Source organism: Lampetra planeri, chromosome 1 (genome assembly GCF_965212315.1).
Source record: "Lampetra planeri chromosome 1, kcLamPlan1.2.h2, whole genome shotgun sequence".
In the NCBI taxonomy this organism is placed as follows: domain Eukaryota; kingdom Metazoa; phylum Chordata; class Hyperoartia; order Petromyzontiformes; family Petromyzontidae; genus Lampetra; species Lampetra planeri.
In genome coordinates, this window is record NC_136107.1 from 10,579,942 (window position 1) to 10,599,412 (window position 19,471).

General features: G+C 47.1%; 1 protein-coding gene across 1 annotated transcript in view; it reads right to left on the bottom strand.

The window, feature by feature from the left end:
- LOC144717646 (R3H domain-containing protein 1-like) overlaps positions 1-19,471 on the bottom strand; it is a 114,985-nt gene that overhangs the window by 48,744 nt on the left and 46,770 nt on the right. Inside the window, 9 exon segments of the mRNA XM_078593171.1 lie at positions 1,367-1,600; positions 2,813-3,048; positions 3,606-3,643; positions 3,820-3,915; positions 4,317-4,428; positions 5,736-5,876; positions 5,997-6,056; positions 14,975-15,053; positions 18,427-18,568. Of these exon segments, the coding sequence (XP_078449297.1) occupies positions 1,367-1,600; positions 2,813-3,048; positions 3,606-3,643; positions 3,820-3,915; positions 4,317-4,428; positions 5,736-5,876; positions 5,997-6,056; positions 14,975-15,053; positions 18,427-18,568 (1,138 nt within the window).

Below are 19,471 nucleotides of genomic sequence, written 5' to 3' on the forward strand. Positions count from 1 at the left end.
GTACCACCAGTCACTATGCACTGCTGTAATCATAGTATGTACCACCAGTCAGTATGCACTGCTGTAGTGATAGCAGGTACCACCGCAGTCGGTATACACTGCTGTAGTGATAGTAGATACTGCTATCGAGTTGGTAGATACTAAAACAGTCAGTATATACCACTACAGTCAGTCAATACTGCTACAGTCAGTATATACTACTATAGTCAGTACATACTACCACGGTGAGTAGCTACTAGAGTCAGTAGATACTATTATAGAGTGAGTAGATACTGCTATAGATTTAGTAGTTACTACTATAGTCAGTGGATACAACTATAGAGTCAGCAGATATTATACAGTTAGTCGTTACGACTATATAGTCGGTAGATACTACTGTAGGCCCAGTAAATACTACTATGGTCAGTAGTTGCTACAGTCACTAAATACTGCTACAGAGTCAGTAGCTACTACTGGCTCAGTAGATACTACGGTACAGTCAATAGATACCACTTCCTCTGTTGTATGTAAGGTGTTGTTAGTATATATACCTACGAGGGGTAAAGATATTTTTTGAGGGGGGGGCGGGGAGACCACAATTTTCGGAAACCTTTTGACATCAACTATTTACCCCACACTTTCTGCAACTTTTTGGACTTGTGCAAGCCTCTTATATATTTGTTGGTGGAGAAATGTGCAAACAGCCCACCGGGCTTTGACAACACCTTAGTATCTGTGTATATATATGTAAGGTTTTTAAGAAATATATTTTTCACCCGGGCAAATCCGGGTACTTCCGCTAGTGCATTATAAAATAGACATGTCATTTTCCTACCTATTCATTATATACGTTATAGAAATGGTTCATGGATTATACAGAAATGTATTTGAACAGTCTAATTATGTTTTGCTTATGACAAATGGTACGGTGATGGTGCAATAATTGCAAACAAACGTAAACTTGATAACATTTAAAATACATTACAAATATATATGCAATCTGTCTTTGTTACATTTATTTAATTTGTATGTTTTGTTCATTATTTTTGTGGATTTTTAATGTAATTTGCAAAACCAAAGCAAGCTATTGCAGTCATTGGCTTTTGGGATTTTGTGAAAGGTTCTGTTGACAAAATGAATGACCTTCCCATGTGAAGCAGAGACCAAACACACCTAATCACCGTCATCATTAACACGAGTTTACAACAGGAACAAAATGTATCAGACTAGCCGTTATTCACAGGAAAGACAGGACAGACAATGCCTTGACCACAATTCACAACGAGGTGCCATAAAAACACTAGGAAGACACTGCAGTGTCTGCCCATGTACTGCTACCAAAGCAGTTTCTTAGTTCTCATTTTGAAGCCGGTGTGTAAGGGTCTACCTGTCTGTGGGTTTATGAGAATGCTGCCAGGTGGAATGCCGGCTGAGTCCAGGTGCAGCAGGTAATAGCTGGGGCCGCTGGCGGCGGGCGGGCCCATCCCAACGGCCATCCCTCCCGAGCCAACGAGGCCACCGGGCACGGGGCCTGGGACACTGGGGGCGGCTGTGGTGGATGTCTCGGCAGGGCGAGCAAGCGAGCCTGAGGACGACCCCACACTGCTGGATGACTCCGAGCCTGAGGAATGAGTGGGGAGGGAAATTGAGACATGCTGTAAGGTTAGGCTGTGTGTTTTACAGTTGTTCTCATACTACTGTAGTGGGTTCGAATTAGGTGCACACACACACAGCTTGGAGTCAACACTATTTATTAAACGGTAAGTAATATAACACTGTACATGAGGTGGTGACCACCTTCCTCAACTCACTAATACTCTGGAACACGACACAGAGTGGACCAGGCAGGCAACGGGCTACCTGGTCCAGGACGACGACCCGGGACTTGAGGACCGATGATGTCGTCTTCACTTCGGAGTTCAACCGCCCTGCTCTGCGTTCACACCCCGCTTATATCCGCTCCGGCGTGGCCGGCTCCGCCCAGGCGTGGCCGGCTCTGCCCAGGCCACGCCTCCCTTCCCAGGCCACGCCTCCCTTCCCCCACCTCTGGGAAGGTCCGGGTCCCTCCACCACGTGACCCCCAAGGCACCCCCTTGGGGCCCCCAGCCCTCGTACGGGCCGACACAGTAGTGACGTCCTATGTCACTACACTACTATAATGTGCCAAGAATGTGTGTCCCGCGCGTGACGTCACTCCACGAGGCCCACCCCACCGCGTGATGTCACTCCACATGAGGCCCACCCCCCCTCATTAATATTCATGAGCGTGTGCATTTTTACACTCACGCAGGTCGAGCGCAAACATTTTTTTACGCAAATTCGCTTTAAATTTGACGTTTCTTTATTGAAAGTTAATCAAATAAATAACTCTACGCAGACGTTTCTTTAAAGAAAGTGACGGTAAAAAATAAATTTACGCAGCACAGTACTACATCCGTACGTTACGTCACTGCAAAAGAGGCCCCCCCCCCCACACTAATAATCATGAGCGTGTGAATCACACAAGAAAACGTAAATGTACATGTTTAATATTTCAGCATCCATCCTAGGACGGGCAAACAAGCTAGTTTGAAACTTGTTAGCCTTAGGCTAATTAACATATTCCTTTATTCATTCGGAAAGCATTTCTGAGTCTCATTACTCATTTACATTTGGGTGCTGTTTGCATTGCTTGGCCAAATATATTTCTCCTGTGGGAGGAAAATGAAATACCCCACAAAAACAAAGTGATAATACTCAACAAACTTGAGTTTTATGAAGTGACACAACGAAAAGAGAAAAACAATCTCTTTACAGCATCTACGGTTGCTTACATCTGAAAAGAGAATATTACCGGTTTTTGAGAGCCGTCCCACAGAGCTCTTGTTGCTGCTCGAGGTGCTGTCCCCGCGTACCAGCACCGAGATGCCGCCGAAGCTACTGGCCTTGGTGACGGCTGGCCGTGACAGCCGGTGGCCCGAGCTCTCCGAGTCTGTGCTGCTCCAGGGCCGGGGCTCCGAGGGCCTCAACTCCGTGTCAGTGCTGCTCTGTCGCCCCCCGTTGGAGAGCCGCCCGCTGTCCTTCCGGCTTCTGTTTCGGGAGCACGGACACACGCCAACATTGTGTGATCGCCAACAATGACTGAACCACTATGGCCGATGGCGTCATCACAACGATGATTTCCGATGCTCTTCATAATTCAAAAATTTGTCAATATTTACAATGATAATTTTTGCATGACACAATCAAAAATGCACATTTCTGTTTACATACTTAAAGATTCTTGCAGCAAGCTTTGATTCACATCCACGACTTTTGACAATACATTATTTAACAGGGTGAAGTACATGGCAGTCAAATACAAGCGGCGTTTTACAATGGGAGCATGCAGCATGCGTGCAGGACAGTTACGTGCACTACGCAAAGCACCGCCAAGAAAAGTGGTCTAGTACCTAAAAATTTGCCGCCGTTTGTGAGTGCTATTAGGGGTGCTGCCATCCTCCTGGATTCTGTTGGTGTTATTAAACAGAATTAGGTGCATCATTACAGTTGTTGTTTCAGAGGTTAGGAGTCGGGTTACAGCAGTTAAATAACGAGCCGACGGGTAAGAGATACATGAACAATAGTCATTAAAGGCGGATGCTCACCTGATTTCAATCTGAGGAGTGTCTTGCGCAGATATGGCCTAGGAAGAGACGAAACAAATGTACACGTTATCCCTGGAACTCAACGACAAAGGTATGAGTGCAGGTGTTTTTAATTTTTTAATTCTGAGAGCGCAGCAACGCGATGACAAATGTGCGATGAGGGATTGTCGCAAATTGCTGTTGTGCAGGCATGGAAGCGAGTGCGAGCGCTCACATCCTGAGCGAAGATTCTCTCTCGGGCACGCTGGTACTCCTCCTCCCGCTCCTCAATTGACTTGCTGCGCCGCTCGCCCTGCAGCAGCCGGATGCGCTAAAGTGTGTGGAATACGGCACGAAAAGCAGTGGGGCCCATACAATTGCATAACACATTTTGGGTTTGTCAAAGCAACATGGCCAGACGTTTGGAAGATGCAGACATGTTGATTTGGAAAGAGTCACCTCCCATGAGTCACTACTCTGCATGATGTTGTCTCAAAAACAATGGGAGCATGACACAACCTTAAAGCTGTGTGTATATTTTTAATTGAGTGATTTATACAGCTAGTAACATGTTTTGTTACCAGCCTTAAGACTATACAAAAATCAATATAAAATGTTTGGTCATTGGTCAATCTGACTTTCTACAAAATGGAAGGAAATAATTAAGAAATAAAAAAATCTCAGTGCATCAAAACTGGCTGTGTGTCCATTGTCACAGACACGTGTGCTCACCTGCATGCCATCTTTGTCCAAGCTGGAGTTGTCCCTCTTTAGAATGAAACGCTTCTGAGCTTCATCACACGGACCATCATCTTTAAAATGCTCCGAAAACCTCTGCTCAGGGCTGTAAGGGAGCAGGGCCAATAGGTTTTTACGTTAAAGATAGAGTAGCTTTAAACAAAATACATTGGGTCGGGTTGTATGTGGCAAGATGGTGACAAAATGGAAGTGTGTGGTAACCCTGGAAACATGGGACTTGAATCTGAATAAAAGCTGGTGTTTTAAGGCGTAAATAAATGAAAAACTCCTGACCTACAATAATCTATATATATAAAAGGGAAACATGCAACAAACTTGAAATTTGCCATGTGGGTACTTTCCAGACTGTACACCATGCAAAAATTATAAAAATACATCTTTGTAATTTGTTTGGGGGAGGGGGGCGCAATAATGCATATATTTTGCACGCAAGTGAGCGGTGACGTCACATCTCTGTCATGTCATTTGCATGTGACAGCGTGACGCAGTGTGCCTGCTGACGTCACGCATCCCCCCCAACCCTCCGCGTAGGCCGTGTCCCCCACAAATGCGTGGCTGGGGGGGGGGGGGAAATAGCTAACAAACTTGTAATTTGCCATGTGGCTAGCTCCCATACTGTACACAATGTAAAACGTATAAAAATTTACTTTTGTATTTTGGGGGGGGGGGGGGGGGGAAATGACCATGAAGTGTGTGGCGAGAATTGATATCTGATGAGCGTTTGTGGTATCGATTAAACGGGAATAGGCCGATTCTAAAGAAATCTACAACCTTCGATTCCTTTGGTGGTTCTAAAGAATCGAATCTTGGCGCGCGAGCATAAGTTTTTTTTCCACCGCACGTTGGGTTTTATTTTAATTTTTATTAATGAGGTAATGATCAAAGATCTTTTTTCATTTGTATATGGTATGTTTTTTAGTTTTGAGAAGTTTTTCAATATATTTTCCCCCCGGGCAATGCCAGGTGCTTCCCGCTAGTAATAGAATAAAGTATTGTAATCCTTATACAACAGAATAATAATGCAGTGATCATCAGTGCTATGGAGAACATGAAAATATGAATTAGGTAATAATGTATTTTCTGCCAATTCCAAAGTGGTTGTCCTATGGAACACGTTCTTTGCATTAGGAACGTTGCATTTTTTTGCACTGGCACAGAGCCATCTGATGGAGATGAGAACAACCCGAACCTCGTTTGAGCACGGCACCACTTTATAACTTCACAGCTGACTTGATTTACCATGAGCGCCGGCTCATAATGGTCACAACCATGAACTATGTTGATTGTGCTTGTAAAACAGCCAATACACCTCAACGTGCTCTCATAATCACCAGAAAAAACGGACACAAGAAACAAAAGGGCAGACCAGTGGTGCTGCGATTGTTCACCCACATGCGCGTGCTGGGCGTCTTGTTCACCACCACGGCCTTGCCCGTCTGGTCCACGTTGTGGTCCATCCCGAAGTAGGCAGCTACACGGTGCACGAGCATGCGGTGGTACGACGTCATCGGTGGGAATTTCCTATAGTGTTGCCTGAAAGAGATGGTGCGGTATGATGCTGGGCACTTGGACCTGAGCTCATACATGAACCACCACAATCCGTATTGTAGAACTCATTCCCTCTGGCGAACTCCATCAGTGAGGTCAACCTACTTGTGGTCTTGTACGAAGTCGGTGAGCTCCTGCTCCATCTTCAGAAGCATCATTCTGTCTCTGCGAGGTAAAAAAAAAGAAATCATGTGCATAACAAAAAAATACCACAAAAATGTTATATTATGAAGCTAAAATGAGTGTGGATAATGTCTGCACTCCTAACCCCTAATCCTAGCCCAGAATAATTCATTTCACGCCACACCATGCATATTGACGTAGCAGCGAAACTACACACGTTCCCCTGTTCATCGCTGTTGGACACCAGAGCATTTGTCTTGAGTTTCCCGACTCTAGGCAGCCTCGTGCGACCTTCTTATAAAAAACTTCATATTGGCCTTGTCCTGGATAAATATGGCATGTCCACAAAGGAAACGTGTTACTAAGAAGAAAAAACATTACTTGACCGTCACAATTATAATGACTCATATTTATCAATGATCTCTTTCATGTACTTCATTCAAGGCCGTCTCACTAAATTGCGTGGAATAAAAGTCGTTGTTTGGAAGTCCTCAATGCGATAATCATTGTACTGCGCACATATTTTATACGGCAAGGTCAAAAGAAGTCTGCCAGTATTTATCTAATGATTCAGGTTTCAAAATTACATACAGTGTGCTTTAATATTTTTTTAACACTTCTGAAAAATTGCAATCAAACCACAATAAATGTGCTTCCAGGCTCTGGAGAAGATTCCAGGCATGTTGACAATGATGGCGAAAAAGTGGAGACTCTGACTTTTTGAAGCTATTCATATACATTTGTTATCATGTTATAGTGTATCATTCGTTCTTTTTCCATTAAAAACTATGGTCCCATACGAGTGTTAACAAAAAAGTTGAAGCACCGTGTATATATTAAAATTTACTGAGGAGGCTATTATTGCGCAACATATTTAAATAAAATATTAAACTTTATTCTCAACTAGTTTCTAAAGCCTGACTTCGCCAGGCAAAAGTAATTTTTTTTTTACATGATATGATTTTTTTATTTTTATCGATGATCATACACCAACAACAACTGCAAACTTTAATGTTTATAAACTGCTCAATTTAAAGATTGCTCAATTCAAAGATTCCGTTCTTTTTTATGCAAAAAAACTAAATGTATCAACTTAATACTCTATGAGGGGAAATTCCTATATTTTACTGATTTTAAATTATACAGATTTGAACATCATAAAATGCATAATTTTCATTCTAAACCACTTTAATCCGAAGTATCTCAAAAACAACAGAAGATAGAACAATGGTCTTGCTTTAATTTTATTTACTCTTTAACGTTCGATCAAACGAAAAAAAACCGCAATCTTATATTTTTTATGGTTTCTGAATGACACACACAGCTGTTTATGGACCACTTAAAATCGAGATTTGGGGGTCTCAAAATAAAAAAATCTCGGATTTTCAGATGTTTCCTGTTGTTGGTGTCCTAAAAGCTAGCTATGTACCAAATTTCAGCGTTCTACCTTGTCGGGAAGTACCCGAGAGGTTTTTGCGACAGATGAAGATCTTTATATAGATGTAGTAACGCTTATGACTCGTTCACACCGGAGTTGGAGGCACACTTGTTTATTTAACACCACACGTTGTGACATACACACTGAGGGGGTATCGGCCCCCTCACCCGTCTATCTGAGGACACACCTCTAGGCTAACCCTAGCCTGCCTCTGAGTCCTCCTCTAATGGGCTAGGGGAGGCTATCTTGGCCCGACACTGGTCAGTCGGGCCCGGTACCCAGAGTCCAGACCAGCACTGGCTCTGGCTCTGGTACCACGCCACTGGCTCGAGCCTGCGCGGTCCTGATAAGGACGGCGTGCCAGGGGGAGACCAGGGCTCTATCTAGGACGTCTTCCGTCTTCTCTTCTTAGCTAACACAACACTCCCGAGCCCTTCGATACATTCCCCTTTTATACCCAACCCATCCCTGAGGGGTGGGGCCCCGGGGGATCATAATGACCGAATCGACCCCCCAGGGTGTCTGGCGCGGACGTCGCAGAGGGCACCTGCTCGTGCACACATGTAGCCCCGCCTACTGTGTTTGTTTACCATAGGCTGCCATGCATAACGGGCTCTCTCTCTAACACCCCTACATCACTCCCCCCCGCATAGCATGCAGCCGTCCCGGCTGCCAACATACAAACATTTGACAATAAAGGTGCCTTCACCCCCTGACCGCGCGTGTGCCTCACTATTTTTGAACAATAACAGGAACCAGAACAAGAACGCAACAGCAAGATGAGAAAACAACCCGTCGCACCCCCCCCGAATAAATACGAATTCCGTAAAAAAAACAGCCTATATACAATCAGCAGGGAACCCACCACGCACACACAACACACGGTGAAGCCAACATATGTACATCCGAGGAGTGGGGAACACACCACCCACACAACATCCAATGAACACAACAGCTATGTACACATTTTCCGGCCTCACAACAGTTTGCGCATTTTAGCGCGCGTCCTTGCAGCGGGCCCCTCACACGGGGTAACCGCGCGTGGCGGACCATCAGGTGGCAATTGTCCGTCTTGGGGTGAGCATTCATCCGACTCCGCGTGACCCTCGGTATCGGCAGGAGGGGTGATTGGGCGTGAGCCCGTCACTCCTGATGCACCTGAAGGTGGCACAGCCGGCAAGGCATTAGGTGAGAGCGACGGAGACGGACCCAGCGAGTCGGCCGACCCCCCACATGCTTGGCCACGCGCGTGTGAAGTGTGATTGTGTACCGCAGAGAAGGGTTTTAACCTAGAGGGGTGCACGAACCATCGCCGCTTCCCCCACTTGATGCGCACGCACTGCGGTCGTAACACCTCCACCACCTCCACAGGGCCCCGCCACGGCCGCACCAGTTTAGAGGAGGTTGCCAGTGGCACCTGGGGGCAGTGCAGCCATGCCTTGTCCCCCGGCTTCCACTGCAGCATGTGCGCTCGACTCAATCTGAGGCGCTCATTCGCCTTCTGACGGAGGTCAGAGTTTTGCATTGCAGCATCCCGTGCCTCGGTCAATTTGTCCAGATTAAATTTAACGTGGTCAGCCAGATTAGTTTTTCCCTGCGGCACGGGGATCTGCAACTGGGCACGAACAGGCGGGTCTGGTTCTCGGCCGTACATGAGGTAAAAGGGAGAAAACCCCGTAGCTGCATGGGGTGCCATCCGGTACGCCGCCAAGACCCCCTGAATTTGTAGGTCCCAATCCGTTTGCGAGTCCGAAACTTGTTGTGATAACATGGACGTGATGGTGCGATGCAACCGTTCGACCATCCCGTCAGTTTGTGGGTGATATGGGGAGGTCCGAATTTTCTTTGTGCCCAGGAGATCACAGACTTGTCTGAGTAGTTTACCGGAAAAATTTCTGCCCTGGTCGGTCAGCAGCCTCTCCGGAGCACCTTTGTCCAGGACATAACCCTGAACAAAGGCCTCCACGATGGCTGCTGCCGACTGGTTGGCCAGAGGCCAGGCCATAGGCCAGCGTGTAAAATACTCGACACCAGTCAACAAATATCTATTCCCCCTGGGGGTGGCGGGGAATGGTCCCAAAATGTCCAGAGCGACCAGCTCGTTTATCCTGGACACTTTGATCGATTGCAAGGGCGGGTTAGACTCCCGTGCCGGCGGTTTGCGTTGTGCACATCGAGGGCATGATCCCAACAAATCCCCAACATCCCTCGTCATGCCAGGCCAATAAAAATCAAGTTGCAGCAAGGCGAGAGTCTTTTGGGTCCCCAGGTGTAGGAGGCGCTCATGAGCGGCCCATACCACCCTGCCCCGCAACCCAGTAGGGACCACCAGCCGATGTCGACGCGACTTCCCGTCCCAATGCATCAGCAGGCCTTGGCACATTTCCCATGCGTCGGAACCACCTCTTTTTCCCCCCGCCGCACCGCCAACGCGACGTCGCCACCCGAGGAGGGACACATCCTCCATCTGGAGGCGCCCCCAGTCAATGACGGGCAACCCCAACAGGGAATCTTTGCCCTGTTGTTCGATCGAATTAGTAACTACTGTATCGTCGTCGTTGGCGGCCGCCAAGACAGGAACCGATGTGTCCCCTGGAGGTCTGCAACGTCCAGACCCCAGGAGGCATGCACACTCGGAGGTGGTTGGCAAGCGCGACAGAGCGTCCGCGTTGGTGTGGCGAACGCCCTTACGGTATGTGGTTTGGAAATCGTAATCCTGGAGGACCTCCAACCATCGGGACAATTGTCCCGATGGCTGTTGAACCCTCAGGGCGTACTGCAGTGCCGCATGATCTGTGCGGACGGTGAAATGCCGACCGTACAGATATGGGCGATACTGTTGGATGAAATGGACAATTGCCAACAGTTCCCTACGGGTGACACAATATCGTTGCTCCGCTGGAGACAACACCCGACTGCCGTACGCAACCACACGTTCCACGCCGTCAACCACCTGGGAGAGCACGCCCCCAATACCCGTGTTGCTCGCATCGGTGTCGAGCAAGAATGGTTTTGAAAAATCAGGGTAAATCAGGGGAGGAGCGTTTACCAAAGCGTCCCGAAGGGAGCAAACAGCAGCTTCCTCCTCCTGACCCCAGCAGAACCGAACCCCTTTTGATGTTAAAGCGTGTAGGGGTTTTGCTATAGTCGCAAAATTAGCGACGAAGCGTCTATAATACGACGCAAACCCAATAAAACTCCTAACCTCTCCCACTGAGGTGGGAGTCGGCCAGGAGCTTACACACTGCGTTTTGGCGGGATCGGTAGAAATACCTGAGCGTCCCACGATGTGCCCCAAATAACGCACCGACTCGCGTAACAAATGGCATTTTTGGGGCTTAAATTTCAAATTAGCAGCCCGCATCTTTAGGAAAACCGCCCGCAACCTCTGGAGATGTTCATCAAAAGTTTTGCCAAAGACAATAACGTCATCCAAATAAATCAGGCACGACTCCCATTGCAATCCAGCCAAAACCAATTCCATCAACCGCTGGAAAGTTGCCGGCGCTGAGTGTAAGCCCATCGGCAACCGGTTGAATTGAAACAGGCCGTGCGGAGTACGGAAAGCAGTTTTAGGCTTTGAATCATCGTCCAGAGGAAGCTGCCAGAATCCCGAAAGTAAGTCCAATGTGGAGAAGAATCGCGCTCCCGCCAAGGCGTCAAGCGATTCGTCCATCCGTGGGAGCGGGTATGCGTCGGCAACCGTAATTTTATTAAGGCGCCGAAAGTCAACGCAAAACCGCAACGAACCGTCCTGCTTCTTAACCAGGACGATCGGCGCTCCCCAAGGGCTGTTGGAGGGAGAAATGATGTCGGCGGCTAGCATGTCATCAACAGCCGATTTGACATGGTCCTTTTCGGCGGGACTCAACCGAAAAGGATTCTGGCGTATTGGCGCGCTGTCACCCGTATCAATATGGTGACGCAGCAGATTAGTGCAGCCCAAATCGTATTTATCCCGACTGAAAACGTCGGAAAATTCCCTTAGTAGTGTCTTAAGACGTTGACGCTCTAAATTTGACAGGTCCGTCGATCCCGCACAAAGCGCCTCGAGCCACCCTTCATCGCTGTCCGAACGTGGTCGCGGTGCAGGGACAGCGCCGACATGACTCGCGACGGGTTCCTCACAGGGCACCGGCGTTGCGTGAGCAAGCACGGTCCCCTGTGGGACCACCACCGTCTGCGAGCCCACATTGAGGACCGCGATGAAGGGTTCTCCTTCCCCTCTCACTATGGTCTGGGCCGGGAGTAAATCAGGTCCACTGACCCCGGCCCTAGACGGTCCCAACAGAACCCCTTGAGCCCCAATGCCCTTAGCGAAGGGCCGCCGAAGTTTCAAAGGAATCAACATTTGCGCCCCCGGAGGAACGCGCACCGTTCTATCTACGAACGCCGGCACCGTCGCGAACGCCGTCCGGCTCGTAGCGGGGGATGGCAGAAACGCCATGCGTCGGCCCGATGGGAGCTCAATGCATCCCTGGTCGATTAATATCCTAATCGGCATTTTGGCCAGGAAGTCCGTCCCCAGCAGGCACGGAACCGCCAGCGAGGAGGAAACAAAAATCGGCCCAGACAATTTAATATCCCCGACACAAATTTGGGCACGAATTTGTCCGATGATGCCAAGTGAACCCCCGTTAGCAGCAAAGAATGGCACGTTAACAGGCATCAAAGGACGGCTTTGGGCAGGGAGAATGTTATAAATCAACTCCGAAATAATGGTCGCCGATGCTCCTGTATCGACCAGGATGCGCACCTCGACCCCATCGATGTGGCCCACAACGGCCGACGACCCTGACGACGCGGCTACAACCCGATGGGCCAACACGGACCACTGGCTGGGTTCAATCTGAGTACCCAGAGCGGTGCGTGTTGGTGCCATGGTACGCGATATTGGCCCCCCCTTCGCTGCGGTGTTTGAGTGTGTGACGGGCGTGTGCGTGGGCCAAGCATGAGGGGTGCCGCGACTCGCCGGATTATGATGGTGGAGCTTGTGACGAGGGCCGGCGTCCCGTTGAGGTGTCGTCCTGCGCTGCCCAGGAGAGCGGCACCCCGAGGCGACGTGGCCCCGGATGCCGCAGTTGTAACAGCGTGGAAGCGCTGGTGACGACGATGGATGTTGTAGACGGCTTGAACCGGCCGGGTCCTCCCGTACTCCCGCTCCATGCTGCCGTTGATGGTCGATGGCGCAAACCTCTTCCGCCGGGAGGGTGGCTGCAGCGACGGCACGCCCGCTCGCCGCCTTGCTGGCCTTCCGTCGTTGAGAGGACAGGTTTGCGTGGAGAAGACGGGCCGCTTGGAGGGAGCACATCTCTGCATCGTCCTGTGCGACAATGACGATGTCTAAGTCGTCCGCCAGCAAAAGTATCTTCTCTGTCACCATGGCGTCGACACCCTCGTCATCCATTCGTGGAAAGGCCTCCTTCGCCAGTGCCAGGAGGCTTGTGCGGTACGCCAGGGGCGACTCCTTCGTCCCCCGCTGGCGATCGTAAAAGAGTTGGCGACAGTCCGATGGTGGACCATATACCGCCGACAGCACCTGCATCGCCTTCCGCAGCGTGGAGCGCCTCTCCTTCGAAGCCGATGTTAGAGTGGCGAGGGCGTCGCTGTCGAGAAGTGCTGGCAGCGCGCGGAGAGCCTCGGCGTCTGTCCACTGTGCCATCTCCTGGTGAGCGAGGAAGCGCCGCTGGAAGCCGCCCCAGTCGCCATCCTCGCCCACAAATTCCTTGAGTGGAGGTAGCCGCTGATGTAAGGCAGCGGCTGCAGAGGAAGAACGCACTCCCTCGTCCGCCTCACTCAAGTCAGCGTCGGCACGAACCAGCGATGGCATCGCCGGTCGCACCCGTGGTGACGTTCCGCCCGTTGGTGGTGACGCGGCAGGTACTGTACTCCCGCCGTTGGACGCGATGCTTAGAGCGGCCACGCCCTCAACAGCAGCTGCGGCGATGGCGGGAGTTTCAAAATGTTGCTCCGTGGAAATGGCGGGAAGGCGCTGTGATCGTCGGCTGCCGTTGCCCCGTGGCGGTCCCGCAGCCCCCAGCTGCGTGATGGTGTCGAGCATGGCGGCTGCGGCGTACAGCAGCTCGGTCAGCTTCGCGTGCGCCTCCCTCAGCCCCTCCATCGACGGCTCCCCTTCCTCCAGCTGCTGTGGCGTGGATGCGCCCAGCCCCGGCTGGTCGATGGCATCTTCAGCCGTCTCGGGCCCTCCGACTGCAGTGGTGTCTTCTGCCTCTGGTACCCCGACTCGAGTCGTCCGGCGTGTATCCATGTTCGTACTTTGTTTCACTTCTGACGCCAGATGTAGTAACGCTTATGACTCGTTCACACCGGAGTTGGAGGCACACTTGTTTATTTAACACCACACGTTGTGACATACACACTGAGGGGGTATCGGCCCCCTCACCCGTCTATCTGAGGACACACCTCTAGGCTAACCCTAGCCTGCCTCTGAGTCCTCCTCTAATGGGCTAGGGGAGGCTATCTTGGCCCGACACTGGTCAGTCGGGCCCGGTACCCAGAGTCCAGACCAGCACTGGCTCTGGCTCTGGTACCACGCCACTGGCTCGAGCCTGCGCGGTCCTGATAAGGACGGCGTGCCAGGGGGAGACCAGGGCTCTATCTAGGACGTCTTCCGTCTTCTCTTCTTAGCTAACACAACACTCCCGAGCCCTTCGATACATTCCCCTTTTATACCCAACCCATCCCTGAGGGGTGGGGCCCCGGGGGATCATAATGACCGAATCGACCCCCCAGGGTGTCTGGCGCGGACGTCGCAGAGGGCACCTGCTCGTGCACACATGTAGCCCCGCCTACTGTGTTTGTTTACCATAGGCTGCCATGCATAACGGGCTCTCTCTCTAACACCCCTACATAGATATAAGATATTGAAGTAACTTTATTTCAACAAATTGCAGCATGCAGAATATAAAGCACCAATTTATATTTTTCATCCACAAATTGCAGTGTAGTAATTATTTTTGAAAGGGCACCATACAGATTGCACGAGCCAACTGCTGACATACACATACTGATCTCAGTATTAGTACATGTGCGAATCTCCTCGTGCATACCAATTAGCGCAGCAGATGCACTGGCGCGCTAAACACTGACAAATGCGCAGGGCTCGCGCTCCGCTACCCCTGTACGCACACTGCTCGCTCCAGCAGCTGCTCGCAGCCGATCTAGCACAACGCGGTCTCGGGAGAGAAATGAAAGCTTTCTGCAAGCACTCCCAGTATTTCAGTCAAGTCTGACGCGACCTACATAGCGGTACACTCGCAGCACCCAACCACTAAAGAGCAATATAAAGGCTGCCTTGCGCTTAATTACAGCATGGTGGCTTTTTAAATTGACAAAATAAAGCCCATTTTCTTTCCTGCATTGTCCGTCCCCGACGGCTTTTCTGGAACACGTATGAGGATTTAGTGAAGAGCGCAGCAGAAAGAGGCTCTTGTCAATAACGGCGTGCCTGACTGCATACCACAGCTTCATGGCCGAAAATGACGATGCAAGTGCAGTGGACCTGGGGTTGTTTCTGAGCGTGTTCACCAAGAACTCGTGCACGTCCACACCCGTTGAGTCAGTGTAGTCCTGGCTAGAATCTGCAAAGATTGCGATCACCACCCGTCAGCATTAATAGGCAGCTGTTAACAACTCAAAGGGCAACTATATGAATAACATAATGCAAAAAAATATTACAGCTTAAATAGCGCCTTTGATACAATCTCAAATATGGGGAAGAAGCCCATTGCTGTACAAATATATTTAGTTATTTAAACGAATTGAAATAAAAAGTATGTGTAACATCAATTTTAATGGCAATAAGCAAGAACGATGCATTAAGAATTAATTATCACTACGGCCTTCTCAAATTGCTGTCAATACAGCTGCAACATCACAATCATTCATGTACACATTCTAAAAGACATGGTCAAAGTAAACAAATCACAACTGATATAAAAACAATAAAAATCTCACTACTGTCTTCATTAACAATGCCTTGCAGCACAAATATAAACACATATCTGGCTACGGTGTTAGACAGTGTGGAGAGTGGATAAAGGCAATGACCTGTGATATTATTCTACTATGTTTGTGGTATAAGGCAGTCTTCATTGCAAAGCTGTTTTTGTTGGATATTCGTACACCACTGCCACCTTCATTTTATTTGTTACATTTAATTTTCGTTAACCCACGTATTTTTTTACAACAATGGACCAATAAAAGGGCTGCACATGTTCATGTAAACAAGCCACTGAGGAAAAAAACATTCAATCTCTACATAATTGGGTCAGGATGAAGAAGCTGCAGCTTTGCAGGGGCTGCGAGTTGCAGCTGAAACATGTGCGAGCATCACATGCAGCTCACGAACATCGCCCACACACAGGAAATTAGATGCCCGTCTAATTTAATGGGGATGCCTTCGCAGGCAGGGGTAGAACCAGTGACCATTGTGCCAGCATTGTGGCCATAAATTTACAAATTGTCACACGTAGGTGCCTTTACATCACCTGGCAATGGGCCAGTGCCGGAAGTGGCTCTTATGCAAGCAGTAACTTACTGTAAGTGGGGGCGGCTTCAATTCTGACATTCAAATTTAATCTCATTTAGCCGTTGCAGAAAATTCTGCATAAATTACAGCAAGATGCGGCAATGTTAAAAATATATGGAGAGATGCAGCAGTGTGAGGTTTAATCACATCTATTAACCATAAAAATATAAACACTGCCATTTGTTGTAAAAAGAGAAAGCTCCTGGACTAGATGGAATAACTGTGGACATCAAAGTAGGTAGACAAGTTGGTGGAACAAATTAGCATACTTATTTACCAAATGTTTATCGATAAATGAATTACCTCAATCATAGATTGACATTTCAGTCTTCCATTTATTAAAATGTATTGTTATTAATTCCAAACCTATTAGTCTCTTATCCCACAAAGATAAAATGTTCACGAAAATTAGAGTGAATGAAATAATAGTAAATTTAAAGGTCAACCAACCACGGCAGAAAACTGGTATTCGACAAGGGTGTTCTACCACTGACCGCATCAATATTTCCCATCAGATTCTAGAAAAGACTAATTAATAACAAAAAATATTCTGCCTATGTGTGCAGTATAAAAGGCAATTAATGCAGTGGAGAATTATGCAGTCATCCAAGTTGTCACAAACCAAATCTATTATAATAAATATATATAAAAATGATCAACACTGACACTGCAATAAGGATGTAATTATCATGAAGAAAACTGCAAAGTGGAGCTAAAGATAACGTACAAGTTATCTGGATAAAAATAAATAATTGGTTGGAAGGATGCAACTGCAAAACACAGAGTATTATATCAAGGCAATTATCGAAAGCAGAAGAGGATACATCACTCTACAAAGAGGTAAGAGAGAGCAGAATGGAGTTCTTTTGGAAAATGAAACCAGATAAACAAAAGTAACAAACCAATTTGCTGAAAGAAGATTTTTTTAATTAGTGCACATTCCCTGCGATAACAAATACATTGAAAACATAGACTATGACAAAGAATATGGAATGCAAGTTGAAAATTACACAAAAGAGATAATGTGAGAACAGAAAGAGGAACACATGGATCAGAGAACAAATGCAAATCAGAGACATTCTGCTGATTTAAAATTATTGGGCTTGGGTAAGACATGCCTGGGGAAGAGCTGATAGCCAAATGATGATACTGGTGACAAAATGGAGCCAAAGGAGGGAACACGTTTGAGAGGAAACTACCATGGAGATGGAGCAATGAGATCAGTTCGTACAAAGGAGGTAGATGAATTGTGGCAACACAGGAGTGTGAGGAATATCAACGTGGAGAGGCCTTAATTCAGCAGTGGACAGATAATGGTCAATGAAGATGATGATGAGATATAACAATTTCCACCACCAACTGGAGCTTGAGTCTCTTTGGATCATTAGTAAGCTCGATCATCAAAGCTTCATAAAAAGTAATTTGATTTTAACAGTGGATTATGTCAAGGGATGTTCAAACGTGCAATATTAAACTCATCACACATGTGATTGCCTTTTCCGCATAGCCAATTTAAATTTCCATCTTACTTTTTAGGCTTATTGACAACCTTTCCATTTTTGTACTTTGAAAATTAAGTATGTAATTTCTAGCCTTGAATGTTCCTTCCATGTTATAGCACCACTAATTCGAATGTGTGGTGAACATAATAATTACTAATTGATGAATATAAATGTAAGCATTCTAGAAAATGATATGCAGCCAACCTTACCAATTTCCCCAATTTGAATGTTAGATTTCAATAATTAGAAAAAAATAAAGTAACCTTCTGTAAAATATGTTGCTACATTATACTCTCTTATGTAAATTGTAATTGGTTTACAATATATGTTAAATATACTTGCATTATGTACCAATTTAATTGTTTAAATTCTATAATTACCTTAAATTTGTTTAAATGATTGCTTTCATAGTTCGGACCGTTGCAGTGCCCTTAACACCTGCATTTATACATATTTCCCATAGGCCTCCTTTCCCAGATGTATGTTTTCTCAAAGGGCTCTCATCTGGTTTAATTAAAGTTTATTTAAGATTTCATAAAAAAATACTCTGCAGACACTACATATACATACGTGGAATATTCCATATGGAATGCAATAGCAAGGGAGCCAAGGTAGCTTGGGAAAGTTTAAACCCCAGCAATGGATTGAGAATGGTCAAAGACAGTAATGATAATACAGACCCATACCTTCCTGCCAGAAACGATGAATACAAACACACTCAACTCACAAATGAGCCAACTTTGCCCGTTCATTTGTCAACATACACAGCCTACATGTAAAGCTGAACACACACTATGGCCCTATGGATGAGGGCTTGTATTAAAAAAAATACAGAATGATCAATGTGAAATTAAAGAGAGAATTAAGACACTTGTCAAGTTATGTCTTTTAAGTGTATGACAGTGAAGCCTTGGGACTTGCCTCGGGAGAGTACTTTCTGTGCCTTGGGAGCCGCCTTCTCGGGTTTGTCACTCAAAACCTTCTCTGCTAGTTTATCCTTGCCGGAGCCCTCCTTGCATGGCCTCTCCTCTTCTTTCCTGTTTATGTTGTCCAACTGAGGCTCCTGAAATAATGTCATCGCTTATGTTAAGATTGGTCCTGTGGATGCCAGCAACGATGAACACGCAAGCGACGTAGGGTAATGGGAAATTCTTCCCTTTCATTCTCAAATCTTCAGGGCCCCGCGAGTTAATATGAGTAAAACATGATAAAGGTGCTGGAGCTGAGCAGACAGGTTATTACTGTGATGAGCAAGCAGAGCAGGCAAGTGAAAAATTGCTTGTGGTAGTTGTCGGCACATTAAGAGTAGCCCATAAAACTAAACCTGGACAACCTGCTGGTACAATCAGGGTCTGATGAAGGATTAGTGGAGGCAATCGAGGGTGACCAGAAACTCCTTGGAAGACCACAACCTCAGACTTAATGCAACCATCGGCATGTTTCTCTACCCCCTCCCCTCTCTTTGTTTATTTGAGTGATTAATTAGTATATGTGTATGTAAATGAGTTAATTTAGTAATACATATGTGATAGTGGAAGGATGTTCTTGTTGAGTTAACTGCTACTTAAAGGTACCGATTCAGATGCCAGTTTAGAAACTGTCCATCAAGAAGCATTTCAAAGTTGAATTATTATCAGGTCCATGGTATACATTTCAGTCTCCAAATGTGGATTCCATAGATTCCTGTACGTCTCAAACAGAGATAAAGAATTCAGTCATGAATATTTATGTTAAATTTAATCATGACATTTCAAATGCCTCCATAGCCAAAAACGTCACCTATTGTATATTTTTCCTTTAAAATAAGTAATATTGACAAATATGTTGAGTTTTTAGCTCGTGCATGGGCACATTTTGAGATGGCCACTGGAAGCACCAGAAGGTTGCTTTGTTGAGGTGTTTGTGTGAGATTGGTTGTGTGGTGTTTTTGTTGTTGTTGTGCTATACACTATGCTCTATGTCAGTT